This window comes from Carassius carassius, chromosome 10 (genome assembly GCF_963082965.1).
Source record: "Carassius carassius chromosome 10, fCarCar2.1, whole genome shotgun sequence".
Classification (NCBI taxonomy): domain Eukaryota; kingdom Metazoa; phylum Chordata; class Actinopteri; order Cypriniformes; family Cyprinidae; genus Carassius; species Carassius carassius.
This window is the reverse complement of record NC_081764.1, coordinates 32,901,943-32,914,864: the sequence shown is the minus strand read 5'-3', so window position 1 is coordinate 32,914,864 and position 12,922 is coordinate 32,901,943. Positions and strand designations below refer to the sequence as shown.

The 12,922-nt window shown below is 34.9% G+C and overlaps 1 protein-coding gene across 1 annotated transcript; it reads right to left on the bottom strand.

Moving 5' to 3' along the window:
* Nucleotides 1-4,205: 4,205 nt before the first annotated feature.
* On the bottom strand, nt 4,206-11,028 carry lrrc41 (leucine rich repeat containing 41). Its single transcript, XM_059560979.1, has 10 exons — nt 10,863-11,028; nt 10,658-10,744; nt 10,222-10,292; nt 8,822-9,536; nt 7,562-7,789; nt 7,270-7,416; nt 6,376-6,474; nt 6,166-6,294; nt 4,651-4,723; nt 4,206-4,569 (listed from the first exon to the last, which is right to left on the bottom strand). Exons 1-10 carry the CDS (start codon nt 10,948-10,950, stop codon nt 4,350-4,352), a joined length of 1,857 nt encoding a protein of 618 aa, XP_059416962.1. The 5' UTR covers nt 10,951-11,028; the 3' UTR covers nt 4,206-4,349.
* Between the last annotated feature and the right edge of the window lie 1,894 nt (nt 11,029-12,922).

Here is a 12,922-nt window from a genome sequence, read left to right as displayed (position 1 = left end):
ATGTGGTGTACACTTCTATAATTTTAACAATTTATTAAGCCCATTTAGGATTTTGTTTTTTTACATTTTCATGATATTTTTATTTTCATTTAATCAATTCAGTACATTTCCCCCAAAATTCACATTCTCAATAATGTAATGTAAACGATTTATGATGCAATACATTACATTGTATTTATGGTACAGTAGTATTTGACGTACATGCTTTTTTTACTGTAGTACATAAGACTGTCACAGTAATGAAAAACCTGATCAATTTTTTGCATCATTTTATTTCATTTCAGTTGATTTTATTTTATTTTTAAACGTGACCAGTCATGAGATTAACCCTTAAACTAAAAGCATTTTATGACTAAGGGAATTTTAAATCACAAATTCCGTTTTTGTTACTGCCTTTGAATGTAACAGGGATTTTATCAACTGTTTTGTATTGACATTAAGCGTTTGATTAATAGAGAAACCTCATACAGTAGACACCAGTTTAACCTCCTAATGTTCTGTTAGATTACTTGCAGTGTTTTGGTCCTGTTTGTTACTTTTCTGCATTTCTGTTTTTGGACTCGGAGATCATAGATCTAATAGATTATGTACTATACTACCCAACATTTGAAAGATGTCATATAGTCATCATGTCAGCTTCTTCACTGACACGTCACTCACCTTTATATCAAATGCAATAACGTTGTTCTGATAATCTGGAAGGGTTTGGTCAGTTTTGAATTTTGTTCCTCTGAGATCTGAGGGAAGCAGGCTTAGTCGTGAGCTGCTCATTATGTTTCCCAGTGGCGCAGGGAATTATTTTCCTTTAGGATGGCATCATTTTACCCTTTGGATGCTATGCATCCCCTGGAAATAATTGCTATTGTTTGATGTATTTATTGTATTATTATTATTTTTTTATACATGTTATCATAATTATATCTTTTATTATTTATAAATATAAATGTATATACCTGGAATTTATTGCTCAGATTTTTATACAGATGATGCATTTAAAGAGAATTACATTTAATCTCTGTGTGTCATACCACTTGTTTCATTGTGTTTTGCTTTGCACCAACATTTTCATACAAGACAAGTCACAGTTACTGTCTCTAAACCACTATAAAAAAAATAATATATGTTATACTATTGCAATAAGTATGTTAACTTGTTTGAGACCTCAGCAGAACGTTTTCATATGAATGGTGTTTCTGAATGCTCTATCAGCACATGTTTATACAAAACACAGACTGAGGTGTCTGATTACTGTCATGCTGTTAGTGTCTGGGTCTTTTACGACCAAAGGTGAGTGAAAGCCTGAAATCGAGGCAGCTGTGCACAATGCAATCGGTTCACTGAGCTACTATAATTTTACTTGTCTTTTCTGGTATTTCTCACACAAGAGATGATGAATGCATGATATTTGACCCCTGAGAATCAGAATGCACAAGACCTTGCTGCTGTTGTCAACGTAAATAACACACCTGCGCCATCTAGTGGACAGTCACAGTTAACATTTATATAAAATATGCGCAAAACATCCAGACAAACCTTAGAACTAAGAGGAATCGAATACAATCTATAAATGCATATTAAGCAAATAACAGACACCACATAAACCTTAAAGAAAAATTCCGTTGTTTAAAACTACAATTTACTGTTATTAAAATAAAATCACTAAGACATTATAACGTATATATTTCCATTTTGATGCCATGGGCTCATACTGACAGGTAATGAAAAATCCCATAATGTAATAAAAATAATACATATTAATCATATCAAATAAAAAACACTTTGTTTACAATTCTTTATATGTTTACAAATATTTATATATACATTTATATTCTACTGATATAAATATTAAAATTATATATTTATAATAATATTAATATAGAACTGATTAGTGCGTCCTGGAGACGCGAACCGTTTCAAACGATTCAGTTCGATTCGGTGAACTGGTTCGAGCGGTTCACTAAGAAGATCCGGTTAAATAGATTCGTTCGCATCAGACAAGACAAAACCAATAAAACTCATTATAAACGAGTTATTTGTTGAATCTAGTGGGGACATAATTACTGATTATAATGACTTCAGCTGTCTTTTTACGCGTTGCGTTGCGTATCTTTAAATATAAATGTACAACTGGTTCAGGAAACAATCCTCATCCTCCATAAAATACGCTGCACACATCTGAATATTTGGGTTGGACCGTTCTGGAACAGTGTTGAAATTCAACTCAACTGATTTCTAGTCTTGTCCTCTTTTGGAAGGCCAAACAAAGTAGTTTTGCTTTCACAAGGAAACGCATAGCGACTCCACGACATGGCAACGGCTGCAACAGAGAATAAAGTTATGCCTTCTTTCTTTGCGTGAACATTTGGGCGGCGTTATGCAAATCCTCCCACATAGTGACGTGGAGATGTGGGGGCGTGTTAGAACGAGCCGTTTTAGGGGGTGTGGTTGACTGTAAACTTTTATAAAGAATGTCTCTTTGGATTTGAGACTTTAGTCTTTATGCACCAAGAGCTTGTAACACTCCAAAGAGAAAGGAAAATTTGAAATTGCATCATATGCCCCCTTTAAGTAATCGGCAACCGTGTGCATCTGTGTCATCATTTACTTGCGCAATAAGATATTTAGTTTAAAATGAACGTGTGGCTTTATTTTAGTTTTTGTCAGACTGACTCCTCTCCATAAAGAGCTGTATAAGTTATCCCTGAAACAGGCCAAACATGTAGAAAGTGTGCAGACCGGGTAAAATCAGCGTGTCTTCTCTGTCATCCATCACCTCGCTTAAGAAACTCTGCAACCGTGAGTATTCATTTCACATTTCACATCACATTTCATCAACACAACCCTCCCTCTTTATCATTTCTGACATTCAGTTATTGTTACATGAAAATGGTGCTTTAAACACATGTGTGTTTGGTCTCTCTGTTAGATCCTGCCTTGATTTATGAGAAGTGTCTGGCAGGAGAAGAAGGGTTTGATGGAGCAATGGATCTCTTCCCCCAACATTATTCCACTAAAGCAGCAGAGACACTGCTGGCAGGTTAGTTAATTCAGCAAGGATGCATTGAACTGATCAAAAGTGAAAGTTTATAATGTTACAAAAGTTTTCCTATTTCATATGCTGTTCTTTTGAACTTTTTAATCATCAACTAATCCTTTGAAAAAAATGCAGCAAGAAGCAGCACGTCTGTTTTCAACATTGATTATAATAAATAATGTTTCTTGAGCAGCAAATCAGTGTATTAGAATGATTTCTGAAGTTCATGTGAAGCAGAAGACTGGAGGAATGATGCTGAAAATACAGCTGCGCATCACAGGAATAAATCACATTTGAAAATATATTACAATAGAAATCAGATATTTAGTTTTATTGTATTGATGAAAGATCAAAACAAGCAGCCTTTTGTTTGCAGAGGACAGAATCAACATGTGGATGAACAATTATCACATGATTTACTTCTGCTGATCATGTTTTTAAGCTCATGCTAATAAATTAAATGTTAAAGTATATTTAATAAAAAATATATATTTTAAATTGTAATTCACAATATTACAGTTTTTACTGTATTTTTGATCAAATAAAAGTAGTCTCAAAAATCATTAAAAATCTTATCAACCCCAAACAGCTGCACTGTGGGCTCAGAGATGGAGCTGCACCACAAGGACCATTCATTTAAGAGACCGACCTGCACCATGAAACCCTCAAAGTGCTTCTGATCCACAGAACAACAACACTCACCTTTCAGAAAAATCTAGCATGAACTAATCTAACAGTGACAGGTCATGATAGTAGCTGCAGTGGCACTAAACACTAATTTAACACCGGAGCTGTAATAGATTCATTAACTCTGACCCTACTCTACATGACAGTTGTCTTATTTTCAGGGAATGACCAGAACGATGACCAGAACAACTTCTCAGTCTCATTGAAACTTGACTGCTTTTATTTTAAGCTATTCAAAGCTGTTACATACCGCGTTTATAACAAACTTGTACATAACGGAAAGGTTTTGATATTTTTGAACTCAGCATCATCAAATTATGTAATATTAGGACTTTTTTTGCAAATCAGCATCAGATTCTAAGATGCACAGTGGTGTTATTGAAGTCAAATCCACTTTTCTGCTGTCAGGTTTCGCTCCAGCTGATGATTCGGACTGCGCCGGTGATCTGTCTAATTTTTCTACTGTTCAATCAATAGCACACTCTTTTTTTCCAGTTGCTTTCATTGTATTTATTTTGTAAACATCTCCATCTAAAAGTGTAATTATACTCAATGTGTTTGTGAAGGTCATTTATGTCCATGTGATTTTGCTCACAAATGTCTTTCACAAGGGCAGCTGCAGAATTTCTCACATCACACTGATGTGATCTGCCATAGTGGACCTGGAGTCCCAGTCGTCTGTTAATATATTACAGTAGGGGATGAGCTTTCGCAGCGCTTGACCTTTGACCTCCGGGTCACGATCCAGTGGATTAGACCTCAGGTCCAGTGTGAGGCGCTGAACAGGCCTGTATGTTTCAAGCAGCTGCGCGAACTCCAGCAGCTCAGCAGGAAGAATGAAATTTGAGCTGTATGAAACGAGAGATGACATTTATTTAGCAACATAACTGAGCAACTATGAAAGATGTGTGCAACAAAACCAGCATTACCTTAGGTCTACTTTTGTGATTTTGCTTGGGCGGCATCCTGAGAATAATCTAGCAATCTCTATGGCACTTGTTGCTGGAGAAAGAAGAACAGATCTGTCATGTTTATTCCCCATTGAGTCATTCCAAACCCATAAAAAATGTTCCTTCATGAAACACTGTAACTTTTCTTCAACAGTTTACATATTCAGTCTGATGCTATATGAGAAACAGGTTCAGCTGAAGTAAATCATCTTAATAGTTCATCCAAATGTAAATTCTGTCATCCATTACAATCAATTTAAATCCATAATTACAGTATATACACTACTGTTAAAAAGTCAGAAGTCAGGAAAAATATATATTTTGAAAGAATATATGTCTCTTGTGCTCACTAGGACTGCATTTATTTGAACAACATTTATTTGATCAGAAATCATTCTAATATGCTGATCTGCTGCTCAAGAAATATTTATTATAAATGCTGAAAACAATATTTTTGTGGAAACGATAACATTTTTTTCAGGATTCTTTTATAAATAGAAAGTTCAAAACAACAGCCGTTATGTGAAATATAAATATTTTGTAACGTAAAGATCACTTCTCTAAATTTTGATCAATTTAGTGCATCCATGCTAAAGAAAAGTAGAGCCCTGTGATTTCCCCGAAGCAGAAAACGTGCAAGGAATCGCAGAATCTAGTCATAAAAAAGGAATTCACAGTTTAACGCATGTCACGGAATTTGTCAAATTTTGAAAGAATTAATAAAAAGTAGGTCATTACATTTAAATCAAATCACGATATGGACTAGTATCACAGCAAACTGCCAAAATAAAAGTCCAGTTTAGTTTAAAGACAAGTATTTGCCAGAAATGTATTACTATTGTTCAGCAGAATGTACATAGCCTACTATTACTACTAAAAAGAAACAAACATTATTTTTAAGGAATAATCACACAACATTTCTTCCATGTTATAATTTTAATAGTAAACCCCATTTGTTTACCAAAAAAATAATGTTTGCTTAATTTTCATCTTTTATGCCTTCATTTGATAACCAGAAAAATGTTAAAACACACCATGATTTCTGAGGGGGAAAAAACATTTCATAAGGCTACTGTAAGACAAAAATCGATTAAATTAAGTTGTTTTTATGCATTTCAATAATTAGGCATGCTAAAACACAGAACTAGGAAACAATAAAACATATGGTGAAGAAAAAAAAAACATTTCATAGTGCCCTAAACATGTAATTTTTGTTAAACTTTTAACAAATCGATGTGAAAATGTATAAGATTCCTGATTTTTTTTTTTAAATAACATTTAATTTAACCATTAAAAAAAAAATTAAACAGAAAAAACGGAATCCAGTAAAATTAGAACAGACAAAAATTTAATGGAATTTGGGAAAAAATGTAACAGATTTCATTGGGCCCTAGAAAAGTTATAATTTCTTTCAGGAAAAAAAAAAAGAAAAGAAAAAATGATACTGACTTCAATAAGTCATATAGTTATGCTGTAGAGTGTGTTCAGTCTTACCCAGGCGATTCTGGGCCAGCATCAGGGTCCGGAGGGAGGAAATCCCTTTCAGTGCTTCTACAAATGGCAGCAGGAAGTCCTTCTTTACCGCACACTTATCCAGCAGCCTGCAGTCTCTGAAGGACAGCTCTGAGATCCAGACAACAGCCCAAACATTAGCCCTTCAGTTCAACACTAGCTCGGTTTCTCCACCGCTGTATCATGTCATACCTTCTAACACAGAATGTTCCAGAAAGTGAAGAATCTCCTGGTGATGGTCAGATAAGTTTATGTCTTCCAGCTTTAATACCTTGAGGGATGGATTAGATCCTATGGGAAAAATACCAAACAGAAATAATTCCTCATATTCAAATTCTAGATCAAAACCTGTATCAGGTAGGACAACATTTCTTCATTACGTACTCTTCATTACCTCAGAAATATGTGCACTTAATTGTATTAAATTTGCACTTGTAAAAGGTCAAATCTTAAGTGTGCACTTTCAAGAGTTTCTTAATATTATTCATAATATATATTCCTAATATAATTAAATGCACTTTTAAAAAGCACATTTGCAATAATGTAACATATAAAATTTTACTTTTGAAGTTTTACTAATCTTTTGTCATGCACTTACACTTGATGTATTGACCACTATACAAAAACATGCAGAGTACTTGATTATTCAATATTACTAATATAATTTTAAATGTTCTACATTGCATCTTAATTTCAAATACGTAATTACAAATATAAATAAATAAAAATACACTTAAAACAAGTTTCTAAAGAAACTACATTAAAGTTTATTTTAGTTTAGCATAAATGATTATTAGTACATTCACAGTACATTTTAACCATTTTTTCAGTCAACTGAAGTAATTATAAAATTACATTACATACAGAAGACGTACTTAAGTTTCAGTTAAATACCTTACAATTGAGTGTCTGAAAACATAACGTTCAGTTCACACACAGAGTATGGTTTTAAAGTATATTTTCGCTGTATTAAGTACTCTTTTACTCTTGACGAAGTGCACTTGGTTTTCACATGGGTGACGAAGAGATGTTGGGGTCATGTGTAAATGTCTGGCTAAACCAGGAACTGTTTATTTGCCTGAGTACCTGTTAATGTGTGAAAAAACTCCTGTGACAGATGGATTCCTGTGAAATGAAGGCTGCTGAGTTTGGGAGTTAATTTCAGGACTGGCAGAAAACACGTCACCGTCATTAGACCAGTGGATCTGACTGTCAGCTTTTCCAGGCAGAGCTCTACAAATACAGAGAAAAAAAGAGTGATCTAACTAACTATCTATGTCTAATAAACTGGAAATATCAACATCTCATCAAACAGTACAATTCTTATGAATCTGGACCAAAAAGCTGTGTCTCAGCTCTCAGTTCAGGAAGTCATCACCTTTGTGTTCAGTGAAACGCGGCTGCGGTCTCCACTGGTTTCTCTCGGCAGGCGGACAGATCTCCAGAGACAGGCTCTGAAGGGTCAGACAAGCTCTCAGGATGCTGATCACGTGTGTGTGAGCGCTGACGTGACTTATACTGAGATCCGTCAGAGAGCAGCCGGGGTTCAGAAACAACCGTCTGAGAGACTCCACCAACACTGACATCTCATGCTCACTAATGAGCCCTGCACACACACACACACACACACACACACACACCACCGCTTCACTTCACACCATCCCGCATTCACAGACGCCTATATTAAACAAATACATTAAAAAAATAAGAAATTAAATAATATAAGTTTGGGGTCTGGAGGATTTTATGTTTGTGAAACAAGTCTCTTCTGCTCACCGAGGCTCTATTTATGTGATTAAAAATGCAGTAAAAACAGAAATATAATTTCAATTTAAAATAACTGTTCTCTATTTAAATATATTTTAAAATGTAATTTATTTCTGTGATGCACAGCTGTATTTTCAGCATCATTCCTCCAGTCTTCAGTGTCACATGATCTTCAGAAATCATAATGATATACTGATTTGCTGATCAAGAAACATTTCTGATTATTGTCAATGTTGAAAAATGTTATTGTGTGTTGTGGAAAGCATGATCATATTTTAACAAATTATAAAAGTTAATTTGCAACAGAAATCTTTTGTAACATTATAAATATATTTACTGTCACTTTTGATCAATATGTTGCATTCTTGCTGAATAAAAGTAGGAAAAATTTAAATATATTGATATTTTTATTAAAATAATGCATCCTTGCTGAATAAAAGTATTATATATGTGTGTGTGTGTGTGTGTGTGTGTATGTGTATAAAGACCTCTAATACTTGCTTTTCTTTTTATTTATTATATTATTTAAAAGCCCATGCTAGGTGTACTGTGTTAACCTAACTGAGACTTGTTATAACACTTATATATCATTGCTCTTTTTGTTGTTTTTGATTGCTTCCACTGTCCTCATCTGTAAGTCGCTTTGGATGAAAGCGTCTGCTAAATGAATAAATGTAATGTAAATGAAAATAAATATATATATATATATATATATATATATATATATATATATATATATAAACAAATCAAATCAATCCATGTTTATTGGCCATGTAATTTTCATTTACATGGAATTGGATTTAGTAGTTTGCTCTAAAATGGCAAAACTAGGAAAAACTAGAACTGAGTTCAGCTGTCAGCATGTACTTACAGTCACTGTGAAGATGTAGCGTGTGGAGACACAACCATGTCGGCAGGATACGAGACACTGTGGTCAGGATATCACATTTGGACACTTCAAAATCAAGTGAGTGGATCTGACCTTCAGGACAGCGGTCAGCAGAGCGGCTTGAGGATGAAAACTCACTGCACAAAACCTCTGGGTTTTCCTCCATGTCTAAAGCGAGGCGTTTGGCAGCGGGTTCCTCCAGCTCTGCACTGCACCTCGAGTCGAATTCACCTAAAACTGAACGATGTCCGTCAGCGTGGGATGCCTCCGGAGCACTGGACACCGATAACTGATGACCTCTGCGTCTGGACGTGAGCCAGCTCAGAAAAGATGAATCTGGATTTCTTCTCAGAACCACTTCTGTAACAGAGCCGTGATCCAGGAGCCGGTGGAGGACAAACAGCACGTGTTTCCGTCCGTGTTTGAACAGCGATTTTGCATCCAGTAATTTGAGGGACTTCACTCCCTTTTCTAGGCTGCTCAGGATGGGCCGCAGGTCCCCGGACGTGAGCCTGCAGATGTTTCTGGTTGATGTGTGGAGAGAAAGGACTCGGACGTGTTTTACGGTCACGGAGAGAATGGAAGACTCGCTGAGATCAGAGAGGTACGATCCTCCCCGTCTGATCTGAGTGAACAGCACCATGTGAAAGAGCCTCTCCAAACATCTCTGCTTCATGTCCTGATCGGGCAGTGCTGACTGAAAAAATAAGTGAATCAAGTTTAGATCACTTGCTCTCAACATGGTTCTCATCGTGAGGATACAGGTTTGAATCTGAGTTCCTGTCACATTCACTTCATTCTGCCACTGTTTCCTGTCTGCACCTTTTGTTTTGTAAATAAAAGCTAAAAAAAACAATCAAGGAATGAAATAAAAATATATAAAAATAAACAATAATAAAAATAACAACACTTTTAAATAAACAATTATATGATGAATAGTACGATAGTATTGACTTTGTTCTAAGAGCCAGAATAAAATAAAAAAAATGTGCAAAAGCACAAAAGAAAAAGCCAGAATAAAATAAAATGACAGTACATAATCAAATAAATTGACAATGAAAGCACTTATAAGGAATCTGACTTGGCAATTTGTTTTAAAAAGCCAGAATAAAAAAGATAAATAAAAAAAATAAAAAGTTTATTGGCCATGCAAGTGGCACTTATAAAGAATTTGACTGGGTAGTTTCCTATAGAAAGCCTGAAAAACAAATACATAAATAAAATGTAATTTAAAAAAAAAATAACTTGCATAAAATGAAAAAGTCAACAAGTGAACGAAAATCAATAAATGCTCTGAAAGACAGTATGCTGATATTCTAAGCAGGTTCATCACACATAATGAGAGTCATGAATGAATTAAGCAGCAATGAAGAACAACAGACCTTCAATCTCCAGCGCCACGTCTGGTCCAGATCTCTCCATATTGCTGCCCAATTGACAGAGGTGGAGATTCCTGAAATCAGCATCAGGTTTCAGTGTTAAATGCGGCACTCTGACTTTATTAGATGGTTCGATCCATGTCAAATCAACCAAATATCAGAAACTGGTTGAGTTGACACGGATTGACCCTGATATCATTAATATACTGGCCACTATTTCAACTTAGAAAGAATCTGTTTCCTAAAGAAATTTATTTATTTATTTATTTTTTACATGTTAAATGTTACTGAAAAGTGCAATATATCATTCATCACATTTTATATCCAGGTGCACATTTAATATAATGTGTGCATCTGAATCAGAGATCCATCAGATGCTCTCTCATCACAGGACAAGCAAACAGAAATGTAATGAAGCTGTATGAGTGTGTTTTTGTACCTTTGGAGGCAGCAGCAGATTCGATTCTGTCCAGATAATAAATGTTTAGATGTGGCAGCAAGTCTTTCAGGAGAGAGACAGGCAGATCTACATCAAGACACAGGGACAGAACATCACAAACGTCTACGTTTCCAATAACGTCCTTTATATCAATGCAAATACGTTCAATATTCAGTTAAGTTACATAATAAGTCTTAAAACTCACTCGCAACCTTTCTTTCCAACACATGCATGTTTTGAGCGACTTTGAATATGCACATCTGCACCAACGAGCTTCCATTAGAAATCCCCATTTCTACACCGCAGCGCGTGCTGGATACAATTCTACAATTTTGCTTCCGTCTCCCGTTTGGAAAATAAAAATGTATTAGAAAAAAAAATATCGGACAGAAAAGTAGCTCTTCGGCCAGGTGGCGCTCGGCGGCCCAAAGCTGAATCTGTAATTATCGCTCTTTTTTTGTTGCTCATTTTGGATATTTAATCTCTATAGGGTATAAACGTTTAAATGTATATATTATAATAATTAATGCCTGATCGACAAATGCAAAGCCGTTCGTATAAATCTCTATACAATTAACTGTATATATAGTAGCTTTTAATCACTCACGAATGCGATTGGTCCAATCAGCTCAGCGCCGAGAAAAGTAACAGATACCACGTGACAACACATTTATATAATTCACATATCTAATAATTTACATCTGAATAATAACTTAATATCGATTAATCTAGGAATAGTCGGTAAATACAGAAAATATGTGCTTATAATACTGCCAGTTAAAACAATCTTATTTCAGAGAGCGCGGATTGGCTCAATGTTAATCGACCTTAACTTCCGGGTGTTGATGTGGCCAATGAAACACGCTGTAGTTGTGCAAGTCCCGCCCAAATCCGATCGGAAAGACGTCAGTATGTTAAAAGCACTACTGCAATATTTATTGATTACATAGACAAGATTCTGTATGACTTTGTATGGAAAAACCGCACACACTATGTGAGAAAGTCAGTCTTAATGAATGAGTACTGCAAGGGTGGCCTTAATTTTTTAGATTTCACCACACTGAACCACACTTTTAAAATAAATTGGATTAGGCGTTTTCTTCGGTGTCCAACATCTCTGTGGAACTTTATCCCACACCATATTTTCACTTCACTCGGTGGTCTCAATTTTGTTTTATTGTGCAACTATAATATTGACAAGATTCCAATCAAACTTGCTTCTTTCCACAAACAAATGCTTCTGGCATGGTCAATGATTTACAAACACAATTTTAGCCCTCATAGATTCTACATATGGAACAATAAGCATATTCTATTTAAAAACAAATCACTTTTTTTAAAACAATGGTTTGAAAACAATATTTTTTTGGTTAGCCAGTTGTTTAATCAGGATGGTCGGCTTTATTCTTACTCTGAATTTCTCACTACATTTGGCATCCCTGTCACCCCAAAGGATTTTTCTGTTGTCTTTGATGCCATCCCTACAGGTGTAATATCGTTATTTAGAGGTGTTATGGGAAATGACAATCCCCCTGTATTAGGGAATGTTTTGGAAACACATATTGGTAAAAGCTGTCTCTCAGTTCAGAGTAAAAGTGTAAATAAAAACATTTGCCGATCTTTCCAGCAAGAAATTATCACTGTACCATCATCAGTGCCATATTGGTCTCATTTTGTTGGTGATATGTGTTGGAATAAAATATGGCTGCTGCCGCATAAGTTTTTTTTAACGAATAAAGTTAAAGAAATTTCATTTAAGATGCTTCATAGGTTTTACCCAACTAATCATTACCTACAGAAGCTTAAAAAAGATATTGATGTTAATTGCTCCTTTTGTGGAGATCAAAGAGAAACACTTGTGCACTTATTTTGGTTGTGTCCTCATACTAGGCTGCTTTGGAGTAAACTAAGTAAATATATTGCCGACCATAGTTATCTTGACTTTATGCTGAAATGGGAAAATGTACTGTTTGGTTTTGTTACCCATGACATGAACTTTACTTCTGAGTTTTATCTAATCAATCTAATTATTATTTTGACCAAGTTTTACATTCATAAATCGAAATTCCAGAATAAGAAACCTACCTTTATTGAACTTTCCGTTAATGTAAAACAATACATCTCCTCCATTTCCTGCTCTACGAATAAGAAAGCTGTTAGGTCACATACAATGTTTCTGCTTTACAATGCATTTGTATGATTTGTTTTTTTATTTATTTTTTTCTTCTTTTATTGTATGTTATCTTAGTTGTCTTCTCCCCTGGC